At 41.3% G+C, this 24,347-nt stretch overlaps 1 protein-coding gene across 18 annotated transcripts in view; it reads left to right on the top strand.

Annotated features, from left to right (window-relative positions):
- Positions 1–1,633: 1,633 nt before the first annotated feature.
- Positions 1,634–24,347, top strand: part of LOC137792816 (regulating synaptic membrane exocytosis protein 1-like) — a 64,797-nt gene continuing 42,083 nt past the window's right edge. For 14 of the 18 annotated variants that reach the window (XM_068588554.1, XM_068588566.1, XM_068588563.1 and 11 more), the window contains exons 1-3: positions 1,634–2,407; positions 16,565–16,778; positions 21,755–21,775. In XM_068588554.1, coding sequence (XP_068444655.1) covers positions 2,241–2,407; positions 16,565–16,778; positions 21,755–21,775 — 402 coding nt within the window. In that variant the 5' untranslated portion in view covers positions 1,634–2,240. Of the gene's footprint in view, positions 2,408–15,499; positions 15,593–16,564; positions 16,779–21,262; positions 21,275–21,754; positions 21,776–24,347 lie in introns of those variants that run through there. The other 4 variants (XM_068588551.1, XM_068588568.1, XM_068588557.1 and 1 more) reach the window with 4 other exon arrangements.

Raw genomic sequence — 24,347 nt, 5'->3', positions numbered from 1 at the left:
TTCTTGTTTTGCACGGATACCATTCATTTGTATTTTCTCGGTATCCCAGAGAGAACAAGACAGCACACTGAAAAAGGCTGTATGTGGGAAATTTGTGCTGATTGGTAAATCTGTCTTTTTCCTTTTTCACTCACACAGAGTAATAAGGTCACTACCCTTTTATAGCCTTTCCATGTGTTTTTGTGAATTATTTCACACTGAAATGGCTATCATGGGGTTGTCTGACTCAAATCCACACAGGACATTGTCTGTCCCTGAGGAGACGCATGGATGTGGTGAAAGTCTTTAAACGTTTAATTTCATGTGGTTGCACCTCTTCCGGGGCATTTAAATAAGACACCTCTCATTGCATTAACCAATGGCATTTAATATTTCATAACTTTGCATGTTATGCTATACGCTTATTAATATTGGGTATCATTCAAGTCCAAAGAAAAGAACCATTAAAGCAGGGACTCTCAGTGCTCCTACAGGCTCCACTCTGAGTTTATTTATAGTCTGATGTCTGCAGTAGGATCTGCTCTGCTGTGGCTGTGTCACTCGGGGCTGGTGGTCCCTAGTCACGACACGAAATGATGACAAAATTCTGCACCACGGGAAGTTGACGTCACCGTGGTACAGTCACCTCCTCTGTGACGTCACGTGATGGAGGGTGGCAGCAGCCGGGGTTGATGCCATCTGCTGGATGGACTCTGCCACTCACCCAGAATTACGTCATTGGGGGGCGGGGGGCGGGGGGGAGAAACCGGTGCCAGCTCTGCCATCGGTATAGCCTGAGAGTCTGGATGTGAATGCACAACGAGCCGAGAGGTTGTCTGCTGTAGTAACTCTGACTGAAGCTGTTATGGACTGGAGCTGTATGATCTAGGGAGGTTCACCCTTTCGGAGATTAGCTGACAACAGTATAAACAGTTCTCAAAAGTTTCCCTGAAACTTCATGTCTAATTGGAATGTAGGCTATAATTGTGGAATAGTAAAACAATATTATCATAAAACAACGAGTTAATCTTTAATAACAGCATGCATATGATAAATACAAAAACATGTATATAACACAAGATGAAGGCACACACAAACACACAGAATCACACAGAGACAGGCTAAACGCAAGATTCATAATATACGTACACCATATAGTGACAAGACGAAGGTATAGCAAAAGTTTATTGAAGCGGCATGTGCACAATATATGGACAAAAAAACAACATAAAACATGTTAACAGGGAGAAGTAGAACATAAGATGTTTTCCTGGGGTTCAGACAAGCTGCTGTCCATGGTGCTGAAACCCATGTGGCCAGACCACGTTAGCACGTCGATGTTGACGATGGGCTTCAGGTGGTTGTAAAAAAAACAGGCTTTATTATGGGATTTATTTTAATCGACAAAATAATATCGCGAGAATCGACAATTAAGATCGATTACGGCTGTTAAACGCTTCCTCTTGTGAACTTTGTGTGCATAGCGTGTGTGTTTGTGTGCGTGCGTGTGTGTGTGCGCGCGAGCGTGTGGTGAATACAACCTTAGTGTGTAAGTGTGTGTGTGTGTGTGTGTGTGTGTGTGTGTGTGTGTGTGTGTATGTGTGTGTGTGCTGACGTGTGCGCGTAAGCGTGTATGCGTAGCCACAGTAAAACCTGCTCCTGCAAGGGATGATGGTGAGGACCCCATTCTCACACGAGTAAGCTCGCCTCCGCAAACGGGAGAGGAAGAAGGGCTGCATTCCCATTGACTGAGAGAGAGAGAGAGAGAGAGAGAGAGAGAGAGAGAGAGAGAGAGAGAGAGAGAGAGAGAGAGAGAGAGAGAGAGAGAGAGAGAGAGAGAGAGAGGCAGTACACGGACTCCGCCTATACCGCCCTAACATCCAGCTCCAGTCCGACGACGGCACCACAGACCGACAGCCGGTGATCCAGTGCCCCCCTCAGCTCAACTCAACTCCCGGCGTGAAAAACGGAGATGGGCTCCCCGTGAATCCGGGCGTTGGAGGGCAGAGGCGGGCAGGCGGGGGCCGGGGGGGGACGACGACAAGAGAGTGGTGGGAGAAACACCCAGAGAGGACAAACAAAAGCACAACCGTGGGTGCCTGCAACCATGAGCGGCTTGCACTATTCGCCAGAGCTGCGGCTGCTGCTGCTTCTCTGCCCGCGGACCAAGTCGTGAGGTGTGGCTCGGAAACGCTCCGGGAAACCTGTCAGTCGAAACGACTCGCCGAGGAGGAGGAGGAGGTGGGGTGGTGGTGGAAAAGATGTCCGCCTCGGTGGGGCCCCAGGGTGGCCCTCGCCCACCCACCGTGCCGCCATCCATGCCGGATCTGCCGGACCTTAGCCATCTCACCGAGGAGGAGAGGAAGATAATCATGGCAGTGATGGAGAGGCAAAAAGAGGAAGAGGATAAAGAAGAAGCCATGCTAAAGTAAGAGCAAAATTTTTCCTTTCTTTCTGTGGAAGTTATATGTCATTTAATGCATAGCAATCTCCGTTAGAAAGACGCCCCTTGTACACCGAGCTGCCCGTTAATACCCAGTGTTGCCATCGTTGTGGTTAACACCACACACCCATCACGGCCAGTGGGCTGGCTGATGCACTTGTAGGTCCGTCTTGAAGAGGTAGTGGTGTGCTCTTATAAATGTACCCACAGGCACAACAGAGCAGCAACAGCGCAGGATGTGTCTCTAAAAGAAGTCCGCGTCATCAGGGAGACAGCGAGTAGCCTTCTGAGGCTCGATGCTTTTGGAATCGATCAATAAATTAAAACAATATACAGTCAATGGAGATGACCCGAAACAGGGTCAAACGCGTTACAGGTGTAGAAAGGGACGTGAGGATGGGGTGTGACAATGCTGGTGGAGAGGGGGGGGGGGGGCATAGCTTTATCCATCCTTCACCGACTCGTTTTTATCAATGGGGACTGCACCCCATCCCTCAGTTTTACGCACGCACGCAGGCTGGAGTGACTCTATCACTGTAGATTTTTTAGCAACCGCGGAGTGAATATGTGTGCGTGTCTCTCCTTCCCTCTCTGCATGTGTGTGTGTGTGTGTGTGTGTGAGAGAGAGAGATCGCTTTGACAATATTGGGAACAACAATGACATTATAGCTCACAGGCCGGCAGCGACACGATCCGTTTCATAAGCTCGACAGACGGACGGTGGTGAAGCGGTGTGGACGATAATTTGTGCTCCCCTCCGGCGGAGAGAGGAATATGGGGTGTGGTTGGGAATCTTAGCAGCCCTGAACCGGACACGGCACCGACGAGAAAATAGACCGGATATATTGTAGCACCTTTCAAATCCTATATATTAATCAAATCCCAAGAATCTGTGTTGAGTAGGAATGATGATAACCAGAAGGATGCGAGGTTATGCCGACTGTGAGCTAAAGGATCATTATGGGGAAATGACAAGATACAGCAGTTTAAACTCATTGCCTGCTCTCTTAGAGACAGTGTTTCGTCATGATGGCTGTGTCGGCTACAGCTGCCTCATACAAAAGGCTGGTTACGTTGCAGTTTGATGCCTCAGGGGTTTCCACTACAAGCAATGGCAGCGTGATCCACCAGAGCTGTATCCACACACCTGCCCTGGAACACGTGAGGGCCCAATCTCTGGCTTCATAATGAAAGATGTTGCCGTAGCAGGCGTGCAGCAGCAGCATCCCAGAGCACTCTGGCTTGCTTCGATTCTAATGGCTGTTTTCATTTCCTGACTGCAGCGTAAAGGGAAGCAGGTTGAGAGCTGCATCGGGAGAGGAAGTGATGTATTTAATGTTCCATGAGGCACAGGCTCAGGTTCAGTCAATAATCGCTTCATCATCTGGCTAACCATGGAGGGGATCAGCAACCATGGACGAAGGAGAAATGCAAATAAAATATAGTTAACAGCAGTGAAGCAGTCTTTACTATTTACTACATAGGACAGAGTGAATGGAAGAAAAGGTATGTGAAGAAGATACAGACAATTTAGCCATTTTGTTTAACTTTCGGACACCTTCATCTTTTAATTGAAATACATCCAGACAATGCCGAGGTATTTGCTATAATACATCACCTGTGGCATGTTGTTCCAGTGTGCCATAAAATCAAATTGATAATGCGCTTTAATTTTTTTTGTCGAAGACAACGTTGTGAACTGTCAAATTGAACTGTCAGTTGCTCCTTGCAACACTACCACGTTTTTTTGTGTCCACTTGTAAAAAATCAGGACAAAATTATTGTATACAGGCTACTAAAATGTAATTAATTTATCCATTTTGGTTCTGTTGATGTTGTTTTACCAAGGTCATAATACATTTTAGTGTAATTTGCTACATGTGGTTATATGTTATATGTGTGAAAAATGCTCTCCAAAAGATGATTATGTAACTTACATCCATACTATTCACCTGGTCAGCGTTAGTGGCTGCGTTGCCTGAGACCTGAGCAGCTGGCATTGATAAGGTTATAGTGATACAGGATTTTATCTGTCATGAGAGACTCTGAAGTGTCCTGATCTGTTACTGAGCCAGAACAGGTTTTGGGCTAATGATTGGCTGAGAAGTCAGCACCTGGGGTCTCCGTCACTGATTTGCGGCGTTAACGAACACTTTGTCCATGTCTAATACACTATATACTTCCGAGACTGCCGACATTGACTTCCTAAACCTTCCATTGACTTCCTAATCCAGAGTATATTATTGGAGGGGAGCTGTCATGCTGTGGGGAGTGAGCGAAATGCTGAACGCAGCAGTGACCAACCTCTTCGATGCTGTGATGTCAGAAATCTTCCTCCTTTCACAACAGAAAATCTCTCCTATGCAACCCAACACTCCATGTTTCCATCTAGCCATGGGAGCTTTTGAGGTTTACAAAATGTAAATATAGAAATTATGTTTAAAATATTGATGCACTCAGCAGTGAGGTTGTAGACATTTGAAACGGGGGTGGACGCACAACACAGCCTTAAGGTTGGTGTGCCGGGTGTGTTTAATGGAGGCACCCACTTGTGTTGATGTTAGGGCAGAGCTAAGGCACGAGTCATCTCTGTCAGCACTCCTTACTTGTATTTATTGGAGCTAAAATTTGTCTTTTGTCTTATTTTTCAGTAACATTTATCAAACACTTTTCTGATCAGTGGCATACAACAAGATTGTCGATTGGCTGGAGTTTGTTCCTTCACACCAGATGGACAAAAGAAGAAATCAGGACCTAGGGCACAGAAGGAGGGAGAGCAGGGAGGATTTAGAGGTTTTAAGGATTAGAGTGGTGGAAAGAGAGAGAAAAGGGGGAGACAGAAAGAGTGGGAGGAGCCTCTGTCAGGGGTCTCACACTCACAAACACACACGCACAGACACACAAACCCACAAACCGACACTGTTAATCTTTTTACCAGGATTCCCCGAGGCTGCAGGCTTCAGGGTGCATATGGAGGGCAGCGTTTAGCCCCTTTCCTGGTTGCTGTCTGATATGGCCGCTAATGTCCACTGAGAGGTCAACTGGTGACCAAGGTCAAGAATAGCCATTAATTTAAGAAACAGATTGACTTTTGATGTGGGACTTAAAAATATAGTTAAAGCTTAATGCTGCACTAATCAATATCTGTATATCGATAAGGAATAAAATAAGTTGCTTTCTAGTAATTAACGACATGATTCTGGTTTCTCCGAGCTCTATTCCAAAATGTTGTTTTTTTTGGGTCGCCAAATACATTTCGAGAATTTCTTCCATAGCCTTTAATTTAACATCTGCAGGACACCTTTGAGCCGAAGGAAGGGCCTGCAAGTTTGTGCTCTTCTGATAAATGTTGCCTCCATTGAATCTACATGAAGGGCGAGCATTCTTGTTTTACTGATGAGAGGGAAAAAACAAGGGCCTTCTAGCCTTCGGGTTTTGTTGAGGCTGAACTGAATTGAACTAAAATGAGCCAGAGATCAATCAAATAGGAATAATAGTTTACTTTGTGAAATATGCTGGTACTTGTTGTAAATAGCTCTTTGTTTTTAGATTTTAATTGTTGTCAATTGTTTCCTTCGTTGCTGCTTGTCGTTGATATATTTATTTTATACAGTGATGTAGTGATACAATGGTGTACAGCCCCCAGTTGGTGATCAAACAATGACTAATCAGTAATAATCAAATACTCTGTAATGCAAAAAATATAGAGGGATCGCATGTGACGTTGTCTTTATTATGGTGTACACTATGGATGTATTGCAAGGGCCGAAGGGTAAAAGTTAGCTAAGCTGAGTTTAGGTTGTTTTAAGTATTTTTATTTCGTCATGTTACTTATAAACTTCTTACTGTAGTTTTGACCCTCACACATTAAATCAACTAAGTTTGCCAACTCGTAAAATGTGTATTTTATACCAACATGAAGTTACAACAGGATTGAATTGTTTGAGGCAGGAAGTTTAAAGAGTTTATCAGACAAAAATACTCAACTCTGCAAAAAACATTTCAATCAAAATATTGAGTAATGCTTCTTGTAGCAAATGTTTTTTTTTCTTCCAATGTTCAACTGTATATTTTGTCCTTCTATTTCTATTTGTATATTTCTTTTCAGTTTCAAATATCTTCTTGGTTATTGATAGCTGCCACTTGTTTGCACAGCTGGAAATTGTTGTAGCTATACCAGTATGTTTAGTTTAGTCAAAAATCTGAAAAAGAAAAATTGGATTTCTACTAAACCCAATTTAGTACTTTCTGCTGAGATAAAGAGAAACATTTTTCTGAGCAGACTTAAGAGTTTTAAGGTTTCTGTGAGAAAAATGCTAATGTTGAATTATGGATCAGGTCTGAAAATAGCGCACACTTGGAAGCAGTTCCTGAAATATTTAAATATTCAGTTCGCTGGCTGCAGTTGATGTTCGAAACCTCTTTTTTTCTTGTTAACCTCTTTCAGTTTTCACCCTCTGTTGAATTCCACTAATTACAGACTGAAATGCAGATATATGATTTGATGTGTGTGTGAGTGAGTGAGTGTGTGTGTGTGTGTGTGTGTGTGTGTGTGTGTGTGTGTGTGTGTGTGTGTGTGTGTGATAATTTGATCATAATGTAAATGAGAAACCATGCTTATTCCTATATACACATAGGTGAACACATATACAAGCACTGTTTGTCACATACATACCCACACTCACATGCAGACACAGTATGAGAGCATGTATACTGCAGTACTTGCCGAGGTAGCACACAAAATGCACCACAAACCCAGATGGTGTTGCTGTTTTGTCGGTCTGTGGATGAAAGCTCGCAGAAGGAATGTACTCTCTTGCAAAGACAGAATGCCTGTGTCACAGTACAGTTTGTCCTGTTGCTTTGCTGCCAGCCTCCACTGTTTTTTCAGGCAGCTGGAGAGGGTGCAAATACAGAAGCTCCATATGTGTGTGTGTGTGTGTGTGTGTGTGTGTGTGTGTGTGTGTGTGTGTGTGTGTGTGTATTCAGAGTGTGCTCGCTTGGATCTTCACACTTTGCGCTTAATTAAAAGAACTCAAAAGCAGTCGGGTGTAGCTGCAACACCTGGAGGAATGGAAGCCAGTGTGTGTGTGTGTGTGTGTGTGTGTGTGTGTGTGTGTGTGTTTGTGTGTGTGTGTGGCGGTGTAACGGTATCTGCATGTACATGATTTGTGTTTGTGTGATACCAGTGTGTGTGAGTACTATTTGAGTTTGTCTACATCTGTTGTCATCTCTGCTGCCAGTCTCAAGAAGCTTCAATCTTGTGTTTGCCTCTCAGCTTTTCATTTGCACTCCTAACAAAAAAAGAATAACACACTAGTGCACATTTGAGTATACTTTAGTATGCATGTTCACCTGTGTGTGCGTGTGTAAGTGTGCAGACATGCTTGTGTGCATTTTCACTATATGCAGGCCAGAACGTGAGTGAAAAAGACAGAAATCTCAGCACCAAAGGAAGTAAAAGAATGCAATCTGTATTTGAACACCTGCCCAAATTTCATTCATTATTCTGGTTTATTCTGAAAGGGTTACTGTCAAAATGTCAGAATTTGTCTTAAAAGTGCTAAATTAATGCATATCCAGTGTCTCCAAACTTTCATCATGGCGGCGGCTCAGCCAGTGGCTTTAAGCTAGCAGTGCTAACAGTAACATAGCTAACAGTCGGTCAGGACGGCGTTATCAGATGTAACCGTCGTATGAGCACACCACACAGACAGAGGGAGAGTGACTCCACTGTCTATACATAGCAGATTGTTGTTTGCTGCTATAGTAATGTTGCGTAGATATATTGTAGAGATAACCATTAATGTATCTGTAGAAAATTGTGAAGCAACCTATTCAATATGATTGATACATACACACACACACACATACACACACACAGTGTGACTTTTTAAAGCCAGGTGCATTCAGATAGCACAATCCCAGTTTGGTGTGGACAAACTCAATTGTCCAATACCTCTTCAAGCCCCAAGCCTTTTACTATCTTGTACAATTTGGGAACCGGCCTTACGTTTGTGTGTTTATACAGCTGTGCTGATTTGGTTAATCATTAGCAGCAAAGACATAGGGGGACGCAATGTGATTAAGAACCAGGACATGGCCTTTCTCACTCACAGACGATGGGAGGAGATGGTGCGGCTGGGCGTGACTAGGAGTGAGTGTGTTAAAGTGACAGACCTGAGCGAGCCTCTGTGAGTAGCCTCTTTAGTGCTCTCAGACCTCCCCAGCGTTAAAGTTTAATGAGAATGCATTCTACTTTGGCTGACCAGGCTCTCTACATCTCTCTCCTTCTCTCCTTCCATTTCTGTGTTTGTGGTGAGAAGAAGTGATGGGATTATATCATGAGCGGTCACACAAAAGATTGAATGGGACAAAAATGTGTCCCCCTTGATAAGACCATTAAAAATGTCCCCATGTTTTTTTTTTTTTTTAGATCATTGTTCATTGTTAAATAATGTATCAGGAAGAGTTGACTTGCGCCTAAATATGTGGCTGTGACACACCTAATGTACTGTTGCTTTATGCAGACCATGTTTGGCTATCAGCTCTCTCAGAAAGCACAAAATACGAACACTTCTCAGGCTGTTTTGGTTCCTCAAAAAGAGAAATCCAAATATACCAAACCTAATTGTAAAAGGTATTCCCTTATTTGGTGTTTTGATGATGGTGGTGGACAATGCTTACCAATAATTCACTCCAACATCTCCCATACGTGTTGACATCTGGTAACACATAATGTTGCCTATGAATCAAAACAGTGGCATCTAGTGCTCTGAATAAAAGCATCTGCATTTATTATGTTTATCCACTCAGGTTTTTCTTTCAACTCACTAGTCAACCAATATCTCCCTGTTATCCTTAAAGTGGCCATGGTAAGCTGTACATACACCCATCTTCAAATACTATAGCTACAGCGTGTCCATCTAACTGTTAGTTTGCACATGCCAGAGCAGGGCTAACTATTAGATAATACAATTAAATAATAGACATTATTAATACCTTTAAAGGCAAAGTTACAACATGCTTTAAATGGTATAATAAGGATTACAACTTATAAAGACTGCAATATAGCAAATTAAATCAGACAATTAATAATAATAATATATATATATATATAATATAATATAATATATATATAATATAATATACAAATAAAATAGAATAAAATTATAAAGTAACCAGCAAACAACCACAAACTGTATTAGCTTTCTAACAAAACAATCATGAATCAGCATGCGCCGTTCAAACACAACATTTTGAACATTAATAAACCATGGTGCTTGCTAGCAGCAGATCTTGCGCAGCAATAACGATGCCACTTAACAGTTTATTTTATTTGTAGCTTGTCATGTGTGGAGTCAGGTGGGGTCTCCAGAAAATTAAGTGAAGAAGAAGGAGGAGGAGTGGGCTGCCAGCCGAGGCCTCTGTGGGATGGAGTGAGGGGAATAGGGGTCGTCCATGATTACTCGATAACTACTCCAACTAGATTCTTATTGCACCCAGCAGTCTGTGTGAGGTGAGAGGCGTTGTGTCTCAGCATTCAAGAGAGAAAGAAACAGAAGAAGAAGAGGACAGTACAAAGGGAAATTACATATAGGGATGTGGAAGACACATTTTTTTCATCAATGATCTAGCAATGACCGAGTGCAATCCATATTGAAAATAAGAGAGAGGTATGAGATATGGTATCATGCAGGGGGAGTGCAGGGGGGAATCGGGATTTAATAGTAATTAAGAAAAAACTCACACAATGTGTCTATTTAAAAATAATGTATGTATCCTTCATTGATACAGGGGGACCCTATGATTCATAATTACCTTATTTAAGATTTTTTGTTTGAAGATTACATTTTTTTTAAAGTTTGATTTTCGCTAAAAAAAAAAGGATGTCTGTCTAAAGATGTGTTCCTGAACAAAACATTGAAGGGATATTTTATTGTTATTTTAGGAGTTTTAAGCATATTTTGGTGGATTGTTTGTTTGTGTGTTTCATTCAGTCAATGATTTATAATACAATATATTATTATACTATATAATATACAAAAAAGAGAGAGACTGAAAAGGGACAATAACATGAAACGCCATGATGATGAAATTCTCTCTCGTCCAATGCCTAAACAAGAGTCTAGAGTCTTTTGAAAATAAAAGATGGAGGACACGACACCTCAGGTTTGATTTAACATTGCTCCCTTGAGCTGTGTACTAAACCAGCAGGTTTATGTGAATCCAGCATTCAGACGTGGTTGTAGCATTGGCTACTGCAAAGAATGACAGCTGGGAATCAAACCCTATCGAGCCAGAAAGGATTGACCAGATTTCTTGAGAAATGGCTGCCCTATAGATAAATACACACTGGCCAGCTGGGTGGTTTATTTCTGCTAGCAATATGACGATAGTACTATGTTATAGCCTTTTGACAGTGGAGGGAGCCAAATGTGTAAAAGTCGTCATTGACAACACCATGGCAAGGCAAACAAGAAAACAAAGAAGATGTTTGCATTTGGTTAAGCATCCATCTGTTGCTCTTTCTTGTTCCCTTTGCTCTCTCCTTCCTTCTTTTCATTACTTTTACAAACCACTCTTCAGCAGGAATGTTTCAATTTTACTTTTATTTTTTACAAATAACTTCAGTCTTCATTTACAATAAATATCCGAAGTTACTGCTTTTCTTAACTGTTCCTTTTCCTTTCTCTCCACCTCTTCCTCTTTCCATCACCATGTCTCCATCCTATTTCCATCATCCTCTCCTCTTCTCAAGTGGTATTTATAGAATGGCTCCGGATGCATCGGCTTCTCTCTTCCACTGGTCTCTGGCCCACGCTTGTTTCCGTCTTGGCTCTCTTTGTTCATCCTTTGCTTTTCCACTTGTTCTCCTCTCATCACCTCCTCCTCCCATGCAGACACATCTATCCATCTCTTTTTGATATGGGAAGACTTCTGGGTTTGTGTATAAATCACTTCTTACCTATTCTTTCTGTCTTCCCTTTTTACCCCAGGGTGTCTTTTCCCTGTATGTCTGCTTCCTTTCATTTAGCCCTTCTGATCACTCCCCCTCCACCCATAACTTCTCCTTTCTTTGCCTCCCCACAGCGTGTGTCAACATGTCTGTCGTCTTCACGGTCTCAAGCTCCATCAGAAGCACGGACATTTTTTCCTATGCAGCATGCTTGTTGGATTCTTTCAACTAAAGGGCCTTTCACACAGAATGCAACAACTGCACCACTGCTTTTTGTTGTTACAACCACTTGTGTAGACGGACTGAACTCTCCCGACTACTGGCCGCTGCTAGTCTCAAAGGTAGCGGAAACTGCAAGCCACTCGGGTCAAAGTTGAGAAAAAAAGTAGCGGCTTATAACCAGAATTTTACGGTGGTCTTTACATCTTTAAAGTGAAGTTTAAAATACAAATAGGAAATCATAAATCTACTGTTTTGTTGGTCCTAACATGTGTTTCCATAGTAAAGAAGTTTCAAAAACGTGCTGAGATGCCTGCACTAGCACTAGCCCCGTTAGCACACCTGATGTGCCGACTTGGTTGGAAATGTGTTTCCAAGACGGGGCCTTCCTCCCAAGGTCCTGATACAAGAGCAAACTTGTGTCGTGCAGTCCAGGGATTTAGACAAACACAAGTTTTTCCACCATTTTTCCTTCCTTGCTTGGTTTACCTTTAGTCGAAGCAGCAAGAGGCATTGGAAAAAAAGGGTTTAATGTTGTGTTGAGTCTGAAAGGGCCTTAACTTCTTGTGTCTCCTCCAACTTTGGAAGACTCTTCTGCAAAGCGTCACCAGGAATCAGCTGATGAGACAGAAATAGTACTGCACTACACACATACACGAACAGACACACAGCTTTTCCCTCTTCCCCATCCTTGGGCCATGTATTCATAGCGGTGCTAATTAACAACGCCACACCAACGACTGGAAAGGAGACTGGAGACACAAGAGGGAGAGATAAAGAGAACAAGAGTGAGAAAGGGAGAGAGAGGAAGGGAGTCCTTGGACATGCTGTGTTAAATATGCGAGGCCCGAGGCAAAGGCAAACCCGTACATGTTTATGTGGGTTTTCTGTCTGTGTCATTGTTTATATTCACCTATGTGTGTGTGAGTATATATAATGGTGTGCTCATTTGCATACTTGTTTTGACAAGGCCAAAACAGGGCTAACCCACATCTGGCTCTTTGGCTGTCCCTGCTGGCCTATGGTGTTGATGTGGAGAGAGGAGACAGCCACAGTTCAGCCGGTTCACACCACTTGGAGCCCCCTGGTCAATGTCTACCATCGCCACATGCTACAGGTGTAATGATATTAACATTTAAGTAATATCAATATGTTACTTTTTTGAGTCATGAGTACTGTCGCCTCGTGTACCGTGTACTCTAACAGACACGTTAGCTTAGCGCTTGAGCTTAAGGGCGGGGAGTGCATGCCTAAGATCTGCCCCAAAAAAGGACACATTCCTGATAACTTAAAAGCTGTTATATTGAAATGCAGAGTCTTCTTTACTGTCCAGCTAGCAACCTGTACATACAGAAATATTATGATTTTAGTGTGGAGTTGGGTGTGTTTGAGTTTCTGCTCAGTTAACTCAGATATAGTTAACTTCAGGGTTAGCCTAGGTTAGAGGTTGATAAATGGCTTGATACAAAGTAAAAGCCTATTTGTCATCGTTGGTTGCTAACAAGTGGTTAAATTAGACTACTAAACGTAATTACACTGATCAGAAGTCGGTCTTTTGGACTTAATGATTTAAATTAGCTGGACTTAAGTGTTTGTTCTGCATTATTTGATCTTGGCTCACCTTGGTAAAGAAGTGGCAACTTGTACTGTTACATCCATCAGAAATGGACAGACATTAGCATTCATCAGGGTTGTATTTCTGTGCACCTCGTGTAATATTTGCTCGAGCTTGGTTTTGGTCTCCTCAAACCTCTTAAAAATATATGGCTCTGGAGCTGCTCAATATTCCACTGAGTTTATTAGCTAGTGCTAGCTGGCGTGGGGCAGGTAGCTTACAGTGGGTTTATCTGAGCTTTTTCACTGAAAACTGATCCTCGTGAAGTTAAAGACGACTAAATTGGGACTGGGATTAAAATAAAATGAGCTAAATCAATCTTATAGGTGCTCAGAGCACATCTATTGCCTCCTCACAACTCTTTTCTTACCATGGAGACGACTGAGCTTGTTGCAGCGGTAACCGTCACTCAAGCCATTGGCTAACTTGAGAGCACATCTTTCCCCAAGTCTTCACAGCGTGATTAAGTTGGAGTCACTCATGCATCTCCTGCTGAGTCATGGTTGAGTTTAACATAACTCAAGATACGATATAGGTGGAAAGAAAGCGTGATGGATGTGGGAACTGCGTGCTGACTCAGAGTCCATGAGTCTGGACAGACACATTGTGTGTCACTTAAAGGACTCCGCTTTCTCTTTGCACTTTTTGTGAGGGCATGTTACCTTCCCACATTCAGTGCTGTTGCTATGATGCAGCCTTTTTGTGCTGCCTCCAGATGAGCAACACATTAAAACAGGTTGAAACCCACAATAGGTCCAATTTGGTAAAAGAGTGGTGGGAAGTGTTATGCAGAAATGATGCAAGTATTTTTAAAGATATTATCTAATGTTGTCTGGCCCGGATTTCACTAACATTTAAGATATGTTTTGAGTTTCATCACAAATGAACAGGAAATTGTCCAGACCTGACATCCCTATCAAGAGATTCTCAGTCAAAGATGATGAGACCTTACTCACAGCTGCAGAGCTGCTTTTGAGATATAGGCTGAGGACACAGATTTGTTTTCACACTGGTAAACGTCACCTCGTTCAGCTTAAACAGTGCATGTCTGCTGAATGTGTGGAAGTGGTAAAAATACTGCATGAAACCATGGCTCTAAGAACAAGAACAGCTGGTGCACTGACACCCACTGACTCCTAGTGCTTGACGCCACCACGTTACCATGACAACCGGCTGTGCACCCTCTGTTTCTGACAGCTGTTCCCATGGTGCTGGGCTCACCCGCTGGGCTCCTATTGGCAGGATATATTGCTTCTTAGGGTCAGAGGTCATGTTTATGACGTTGCTGCTGTGCACTGTCAAGATGTTTCTCCTTTTGAATTACGTACAGATCAGTTTAGCTTGGTTTGTGTCAACTCCAAAATCCATGTATTATTATTTCTGTCTAGTATTTTAAGCATAGCCTTCTTGAAACATTTTGAGTGAAGACACTTTTATCTGTGTTTGTTAGGTCCAAAGCCTCACGTTCAAGCACAGTCTGAACTGGTGATGGATAACGAGACCAAAATGTGTGTAATTGTATAAAACTATGTTCTCATGGTACAGGGACAATCTTTGTTGGGTTAACTTATTTGACTAACTTCTACATTATAGATGACGCAGATGCTTTGATGTTGAGCCCAACGGTTATTACAACGAGTCCCCTTCGGGCATTACAAAACTTCAGCATTTGAACTAAACATTACACACCAAATATTTGAGAAAACTGCATAGAAGACATGATAATATTCAAAAGATCAAAGGTGTCGAGGCTGTGTGAGAGAGGATATTTAAATTTCTAACCTTAACATCAATGTGTTATTTCAAGAAAATATTCCTTTCGATCACATTTTTATCTTTACATTCATTCAACATTCCACGTCACAAAAAAAGCTGTCCTTGTTCCAGCTTTCTCTCTGTCAGCTGACTGGCCAAATGTGTCCCAGTTGGCCAGTCACCTCCCGGTTCCAGCTCTGTATGGAGGCAGTCTGCTGTTTCTGCTCCAGCACTATTCAGAGCTACTTACAGAAAGGCACGAGTCAAGAGGAATGTACAATTGTCTTGTCATCTAATTTTCTGGACTTAAAAAGTTTCTGTTTGGCAACTAATAAAACATTTTTTTCTTCAGCCTTTATGGGAATAACATTACGTATCGTTTGGACTGCCTGCTTTTTAACACAGAAAAAGACAGATTTTTTTCCCAACTCAAACGTATTCTGGAAAGGCACAGCATTGTTCCTGGACTTTGAATAGGTCATGGTAGAGGACTGTTATCGCTTTGATGTTTCCTACCACCAAAAGGTGCTGACCCCGGATCAGGAGTTATGTTTCTACCTGTTTCCTACCCAACATCTGAGGAGAACAAACAGGAAGACATGTCTGCTTTCAATACATCCAGGTGATCCAGTTTGAATTGTGATGGGATTATTATGAACTGAATCACTCTGTTTTTTTTGGACTGATGAGGGGAATTTATATGTTAGTTTAGGATCTTGGTACGTCGGATTTTTTTAAATGATGATTTTCTCACGCTGAACGACTAATCAGGCTACAGGAAGTGTCCTGCTTACCGGTGGACCATATACTTATTCAACTTTATTTTTTGTTTGCATTTCTAAGTTTTACTTGCAAAGTGTGAATGCCAGATTGTTGCATTGTCTTGATGAATTCTTTTTTTGACAAACAACTCATAGACATGACTGTAAAGTCTGTGTGCTGCCAGAGGCTTAACTAAAGTTTGTCTGCTTCCACAAATAGGCAAATTGGCTGCAAAGCTGTGAATGAAGCCATCTCCTTCCTCTCTATCTCTCTCACTCAGCAAGCCAATTAAAGTGCCTGTCTGGGTCTCCTATATGAGAGCCATGGTATGGTAATGCAGTATTCCTTTGACAGTTCTGTTGAGACAAACATTGTGGGTGTTTTCACATGGCCTGATTTGCAATTCACACTTGGGTTATTTCCATCATAGGCATCCTGGGAAGCAGGGAGGGGAAAGGCTGTGAGCCACAGAGAGCAAAACTGAGCTGAAGTTTCATTTAATTGCGTGTATGATTATTTTTTTTTGGAAAAGCCACCTTTCAAGCGACACTCTAATTGCCAGTTATTTTACCCAAACTAAAATGTTGTTCTCAAATATGTCCATGCATAACATTGCTTTTGTTTCAGTTAGATTTATTTATTTAAAAAAAAATTCAGTTATTAAAAAATTCCACTATGTCCCTCTGCGTTTTTGTTTTTATGAATGTAAGGATATTCAGGCAGGAAGATCTGTCTGAACAGCATTGGAGGGTTAGGCTTGTCAAGTACAAAAAGTTTGTGAATGCATGACGCACGCATATATGGCCAATCTTCCACTTTTCTCGCCCCTCAGAACATTGCACCAGCAGTTTGAGAGCTACAAACAGGAGGTGCGTCGCATTGGGGCGGAGACGCAACGTCAGCAGACCCAGCTAAAAGACGATGCGCCTACCTGCGGTATCTGCCGCAAGACCAAGTTTGCCGACGGCTGCGGCCACCTCTGCTCCTACTGCCAGACCAAATTCTGCGCTCGCTGTGGAGGGCGGGTCTCTCTGCGTTCCAACAACGTGAGTAACCTGACCCATGACCTCCCCCTCTCCCTTTCTCCAACTCACAGTCACCTCATTCCTGCTATAGCTGATGTGCCCATGGTCCTTTTGCTTCTGTGTTTGTCGCTGTCTGCTTTGTTGCCTCCACACTTTTGTCACACTTTGATCTCACCAAAGTGTGAGAAGAATGGCTTGGCACCAGTCACGGGCCCTTTAAGGTGTCTGAGGCTGTGGTGTTGTGTTGTGGAATGGTTATAAATCGATCAAAGCTCATTAGCTCGCTTGAACATGAAATCATCTGTGTTGTTCTGTGTCTCCTGTGATGGCACTGCAACCATCAAACCAGCAGTGACAGGGCTGACCTTCTCAAGCAACATGCCTATACAAAGAAAAAAAAAAGGCACGTTGTTCAGATTTAGTGAAGGACGGCAGTTGTATTTGCAACTTTCAGAATAGCATCCGAGTTTCACAGCAAAAAAAAAAATTAAAAGGTCCCAAATATGGCAAACAACTCTTGCAGCGTCATCCTCTTCTTTGCTGTCCATCTCTTTGCTTTCTCTGCAAAGCTTATGTTTGGTGCTTGCAAGATTAGTTGTTTAACTTTGTCTCCAAAAACTACGTTCAGTGTGGTGGAACTGGTTGCAAATGGCAAATGTAAACACCTAACTCTCTGGTGACAAATGTAAACATGTTCATTTCACTGTGTAATATTCATGAAAATAAAAGTTTTAGAACATACAGGACAGACAGTGGAGCTAGTATTTAAACCTAGGCAGTAAGTGTTTGATTTTGTTGCCATTAAACATTTCTTTTGTACTGCTCATTAGATTACATAGTAGTGAATGTCATCAACAGCTGAATGTGAACAGCCATGTTAGCAGTGCCATAAGGCTGTACACACAGCAGTGCTTTGAACTAAATGCTAAGTCAGCAAGCTAACATGCTCACAATAAAAATGTTAACATGGAAATATATGGTAAATAATGTTTACAGTCTTAATAGTCTTAGTTTAGCAGTTAAGCTCGCTCCATTTGCTAATTAGCACTAGACACAAACTATAACTGGAGCTGATCGACATGTTTTTAGTTTTGCAAGTATAGTCATGAACATAAGTGTTAAATCTGATAATGGAGCAAGATGAACGTTCAAGAAATCATCCAAGTAATTTAAGATCATCCCATGGGGAACATGCATATCCATAAATGTCTTGGTAAGAGACAATTCACTGCTGGTGGGCGCTAGATTAAAAGTAAATTGAACCCCAGAGTCTTGCGTCTCTGGGAAACAGAGCATTGGTAAATATAAAACAACAAATAGACAAACAAAACATCCGTTTACATAAACCCACAATTAACTAAGGACTCTGAGGAGTGAGGAGTACCTCTAAGGTTCGGCTCTCTATGATAAATTAAAGCCCCACATCAAATCAACAAATTATAACATTTGTTTAAACCACGATGGATTTTTGTGGCATCTATTCCTTCACCAAACTTGTTTGCACTATTTTAAGACTCAGGCTTGTTCCATTCAAGCATTGTTTGGGCTCCAACCCATGAGAGAAGACCTCCCCCTGGGCATCGTACCTGACTATGGGCCCTCCATCTTCGGCCTGCTGATCCCCAATCTGTTCAGGATCCGCCTAGCCCAGCTGGGCCTGAACTCACACTGACACCACAAGTATGTAGAGATCAAAGACAAGTGAGAACAGGGGATGGAGATATTACCCTGGTTGATAAAGCCATTAAATTACTTTCACAGCAAACAGACTGTTACATGGAAATACACAGATGAAACTAGCAGGATGTAAATATAATCCATTTATAAAACAAAGTAAAGGATCTATTTGAAGGGAAATTGTGCAAAAATAACATCAATCAATATGGCCTTTTAAAAAATAAGAATAATTAATCTTTTAATATGGAATTTAATTCTTTGAGATGATAATCACTTCACTTAGAAATGGAATTAATTTCAGGTGCTGAAAGAATTTAACACAGTGAAAATATTTGTACACGTACATCCATTACCTCAGCCAAGGATGTTTGTCATCAGAATAAAAGAAAAAACACTAGCCAGATTTTTAGATAACTTAGTTGAAGGCTGTAGTATCAGCCACAGAAGAACCCATTACATTTTTAGACACATCTGAATCACATGGACGGATACACTCATGATTTCTTATTTATGAAAAGGGTCTCGAAGTCTGCGCTCTGCTGGTGCCCCTCCAGTGTTAATCATTGTTTCACGTGTCACAACATTTGGCAGATATGAATTCTTTCAATTGATTTAGGAGTTTGTTTGGGTCCCGTCAAATTAATTGGGTTTACAGCAAATACCAAACATATTCAATAGCTAGTTCCTTTATAATTGAATTGCTTTATGTTTAACACATGGGGACATAAATACATTGTAAAAACGATGTCTCACATTGAATTTCTTTTTTATATATAGTTATTCATAAAAGTTAAGATTTAAAGTATCACTCAACCACAATTGATCTGAATTTCTACATTCACTGACCAATATGAATCATGAATCCTTCCAAGATATAAGAAAATACAACACTGTCTTCCATTTATGTTGTTTGAAAAGCTTTAATGTGAGTGTATACTGTGTGGGAGGGATGCGTTGGAAGTGAAGCTCTTTTTGCCTCGACGGTGTTGGCCTCTGTCCTGGGTCGCCCAGGCTGGCCAAGCAGAATAACAGGGTTAGGAAAGTGTGAGCTTTGTTTCATTACATAAAAACCTTCTCCTGCCTACAGTGTGCTCATTTACCACATCAACAGCACTCTGTGTTTTCCTCTAGTTAGCAGTTTGCCTTCTGAAAAGACAATAATGCAGTATTGAAATAAACAGTGTGCTGTTCTGCAAAATATCTGGAGTATAAATATACTGTATGTACAACAACTTGCTTCATCAGCTGTATCCATGTTGTTTATGGATGGGCTATACACAGCTGGTGAAGAGGAAAGCCCAAACTACAAAAGCTTTTAAACTTTCGAACATTAACTATTATTACATAAAGAAGCAACAGCCAAAAAGGGGCTAAATATGTTCTTGTCCACCTCTGGTAGTGTCTAGCCATAGTTTAACTTTTGATTGTCCAGGTTTTAAAATATCTTTATCAGTGGTACCATAAAAAGTATAAAATGTTGTATTGCAACAGGACCATAAAAAACAATAAAGGTCATTTTGAAACAGTACCACAAAAAGTATAAATTATGATATTGAAATATTACCACAGTACCATACAAATTAACAAATTACATTTGTAAATAGCACTATAGTACTTCAAAAGGTAGTCAGTTTGTAAAACCTGTGAGAAGTGAATCTGTCATCATATGTTCTGAAAGCTCAGCTTTAGCTTTGGGTACTGCAGCCACAAATTCAGTTTACAAATGGATTACATGTAACTACAGGCTTTGAAATGATTTCCAAACATCATTTCACAAACTAAACAAATCTTACTGATACTAATTTGAGCCTGTTAAAGAGTCTGAACAAGTGAAAGCCTTTCTGAAAATAGTATTAAAAGACAAATCTTAAAGGATATGATACAAATCACCATATATAGCACTATGCACAGTTATTGGCTAATAATGATAGCAAGGCAATAACCTGAAAATCTGTTTTTTTTTAGCACCTTTGCTGTAATAATGGATCAATTCCTAACGACGTAGCAATGAAGTGGTGCCCTGTGCCCTGCAGAAGGCATCACAGCAACATGCTGTGTGAATGCCATCCAAACACAAGGTTTTGCCCCTTTTATTAAACATACTTTTTGTATTATTAAAGAGGGGATTAGAAACAAACAACATTTTAATTTATCACACTGCATTTGAATTCATGTGCAGCATTCATGATGCAACTACTTTAAAATAATTAGTTTGTATCCTGAGGTCAAAACAAAGAGGTTAAGATAATCAAAAACCTTTTTGTGCCAATCCAACAGCCACAAAAAAACACCTTCAACGTGAATATTTGGAAATCCCTCGACAGATTTTTATAGTGTATACATTGAGGTTTACTGAAAGCACAGAAAAGGTTGTGGCTTTATTTTGCTTTGAGTGTCGCAGTTTCGTCTTCATGCTGAGGATCATCCTCACACATCCTGACGCTGTCTCAAGTCATGAGTCATGCTAAGGTCATGCTAAGCTGGGTCATGCATGTTGCTGCAGCCTCACGTCAGTGGTCACATACATTCACATATTGTTGTCCCCACCACCTCACACTCCATCATTGAATATGAAGTATGTGCATTGATTATGCAGAATGTAATTAACAAATTTTTGCACCACGTCCTCTTCCCCCTTTTCTCCTTTGTTCTTCCCCCACTTTTCCTACAATCTGTCCGCTATTGCATTTTACAAATTCACCTTCATTCCATCTCTATTTCTTATATATTTTATGATCTTTCATTTCTCTCTGTTCTTTCCTCTCCTGCTCTACTTCCACCGTCACTTTTCTCAATACTCACTGCTACCTGGACTGCATGCCACAAAGGAGGACAAAGTGGTTAGCATCTTTTTTTTGTGTTCTCTCTGTGCTGTGTCTGTGATGTTTGTGCCACTTAAAAGTTAAAATGCTGGTTGTGTTCAAATCTTGTGCGGATATCTCTATTGTCTGTTTACAGCATGTTGACTTCTTCCCTGGAAAGGTGATGGAGAATATTTTTTAGACTAGTTTTTTCCCCTATTAGCCAGACCTATAATTTTCTAGCTGAAAGAAAAAATGGGTTGAACACTAACAATATCAGATGCAAGAGAGCAAGCTATTGGATTGGAACGGAGCCAGTGTGTGTACAAATCCATTCATGGATTACTGGCTTAACTGAACAGAGGGAGTCCCTGATAGGTCATGATTTTTGTTAACTTTGATTTCTCAGGGCATTACTCTACTGTGCGGGGTGGAGCTATTGTGTCCTCAGAGAATTTTCTCCCCAGTATAAATCCTGACTAACTCTGTGTCCGTTGTCTGTCTCCTCCCCTTGCAAAGTGTCTCATAGTGAAGGACAGGGTAAGGCTTGCTGGGTGATGGATTTTGCTGCATGGGTCACAACTGTTGTCCCCCTCACACTTGGGTCTGTGCTCATTCACAGTATCAGAAGAGGAATTCAGACCCACTATCAGTTTTCTCCTCACAGATCATTGTAGTTAAGAAGTCTCAGGGCAGCTGGCTGGTGATCCTGCATCAGTACTCTAATTCTGAGAATGAATGCAGACCCTGAAAATCAACTGGCAGACAGAGTGAGCATGAGCCATGATGAAGGCTGTCTGAACCTTCTTACCCATCCTGACCCCTCTTCCTATGGCTGTAGGCATGGCTGTGCTGAAAGGGGGCCAATGGACACTGGTTTAAATCCTTGGTAAAAATGGGGTTGGGAGATTGGCATTTCAGATGGCATGCATATAAGAAAGCACACTACCTACAGACCATTTATCTGAATGCATAATGAATGCACACTCATGCCTGTGCATGCTTTTACCTGCCTGTGTGTTTGAGATCAGACCAGCCTTGCCATGGGGAGACGGGAGGGGCCCAGGTATATGTCCCACTTTGTCCACTTCCCCTTAATGCTTGGTCGCTGCGAGATGTCGCCAAAGTGTTGTTACTGCTGAGCCCTGTCAAAGTCAGGAACGGTGAAGAGAATGGCATTGAATGTTAGTTTGGGGTGTTGTTGAGCCCTTAAATTGTCAGAAAGAGGATTCATTGTTTGACTGTGCTTATGATTCCAGATAAAGCAACAAATAAGTCAGAATAGAAAACAGGTATACAGACCTGAAGGCAGTTATGTTTTGTGTGTGGATAAAACGGTTCAGCAATTACTTTTACGGATGCAGAACATGGTCATGATATCATTGTCTGCATGATACACAGTACTTAGTATTGAAACTCATACAAGCAGAATATTTGAATTCACATAATCATGTAATGTATCAGCTCACTTATGCTACACAGGGACAACAACACATGTCACTCACTACCCAATCTGTACACCCTGTTCGATTGAAATTATGCTTATGCAAACTAATACTACACACTTGTGTAGTGTTGCATTCACTCTTTTTCTGATAATGCTACATTGTAAACAGCAATTTTTAAAAAATCTGCAGGAGAAGAGCTAATTAATGTTAGCTGTTGGCAACAGCTGGGCAGTTCAGCCCTGCTTGGCTCAATAACAAAGCTAACATCTCTTTTATAGATGTTGCCTTGAGTTACATGATGATGCCTTGTGCCTCTATTCAGGAAAGGTTTGTGCTGTGCGAGTGTAATTATAATTGTTCAAATGTCATCTTGTAAAATGTGAACATACACAATTGTTTAAATGATATGTTTTCACAGCAAAATAAAATAGATATTTGAGAGGAAATTGTATTTAACATATTAGATCAGTTCAGGTATCGGAACTAAAGGTTGCTAATTGAGCTGCTATGAAAATAAAGCAAATCATTAAAGAAAGGCCAGCTTAAGTTTAAATTAGTTTAAGTATGTGATAGAAAGCTATGCTAGCTCTGCAGTGTGTAAAGGGGATTTGTATTTCATAGCTCTCTCTACTGCGGGGCTATAGCATGTTAACGGCTGAGTGTTTGTTTATGTGTGTTCAATGTCAGCTCCAGATGGCTTCCAGAAACTGACCAAAGCGCTGACAATCTGTCTCCTTTATAGAGGAGCACTGCCTCCCAGTGGATAGTAGGCAGGCGCTTGGCCCTACGACACACACCCACACACAGACTCAGATTTGCACTGATACAGCCACACAGAGTATAGCTTGCTTACTGCATTAAGCTGACACAGCATTTTTTTTTTTACCAGGAGGGAGGATGCAGTGCATAATTACAATCATGTTTTTCAGTACAAGATGACTAACAACTCTTTGTTACCTTCACCTGTCCATTCTAAAGCATCTCCATTTAAATAATATCACTGTTTGACCCTGTCTGTCTTGTGCTACAAACAAATGTGCTTATGAGCCTGACAAACATTGAGTAAAACCTCATTTTGGAGCTGACTATATCCCTTCACAGTCATTGCCTGTACGTCTAATAATAGGACTTCCCTTACTGGATCTGGCAAAAGCCAATATCAACATGCTCAAGTGTGTGATGTTTGTGAAGTGCTTCTGTAACAGATGCTATTATTGTCTCCGTCACTGAGAGTCATAAGTGAAAATGTGAAAGCCCATGTGTGGATTAAAAGTTTTGGCCATGATTTTTTTTTCAGTAAAATGAACATTGTGTTCATCAAATTAATTGCTAGGATCTGGGAAAGCGGGGACATCAATACATACAAGTCTGACGAGGCAAGAAACATGAAGTCCGGCAACAACAGTTTTTAAACAAAGTTGAACTTAATCATGTATAGAAAGTATTGATGTCACCATTGCATGCTTTTGTTGAAGCCTAATATCCCCAAATGGCGAATAACACAACAATTTTGTGTGTTATCAAAACTACACATTGGTTCCTTTATTTGTGTAACGTCACAAAATATTAAATGACGCAATATTAAATGATCAGAGCATGTGCTCCGGAAGTTTTGTTGGTGTCCATGTCACAAAGACCACCAGATCAATTTCCGTTTTCCTCAG

Source organism: Clinocottus analis, unplaced genomic scaffold (genome assembly GCF_023055335.1).
Source record: "Clinocottus analis isolate CAN_PGR_092001 unplaced genomic scaffold, fCliAna1.0.p SCAF_22, whole genome shotgun sequence".
NCBI classification, from domain to species: Eukaryota; Metazoa; Chordata; class Actinopteri; order Perciformes; family Cottidae; genus Clinocottus; species Clinocottus analis.
This window is presented reverse-complemented; position numbering and strand designations above follow the sequence as displayed.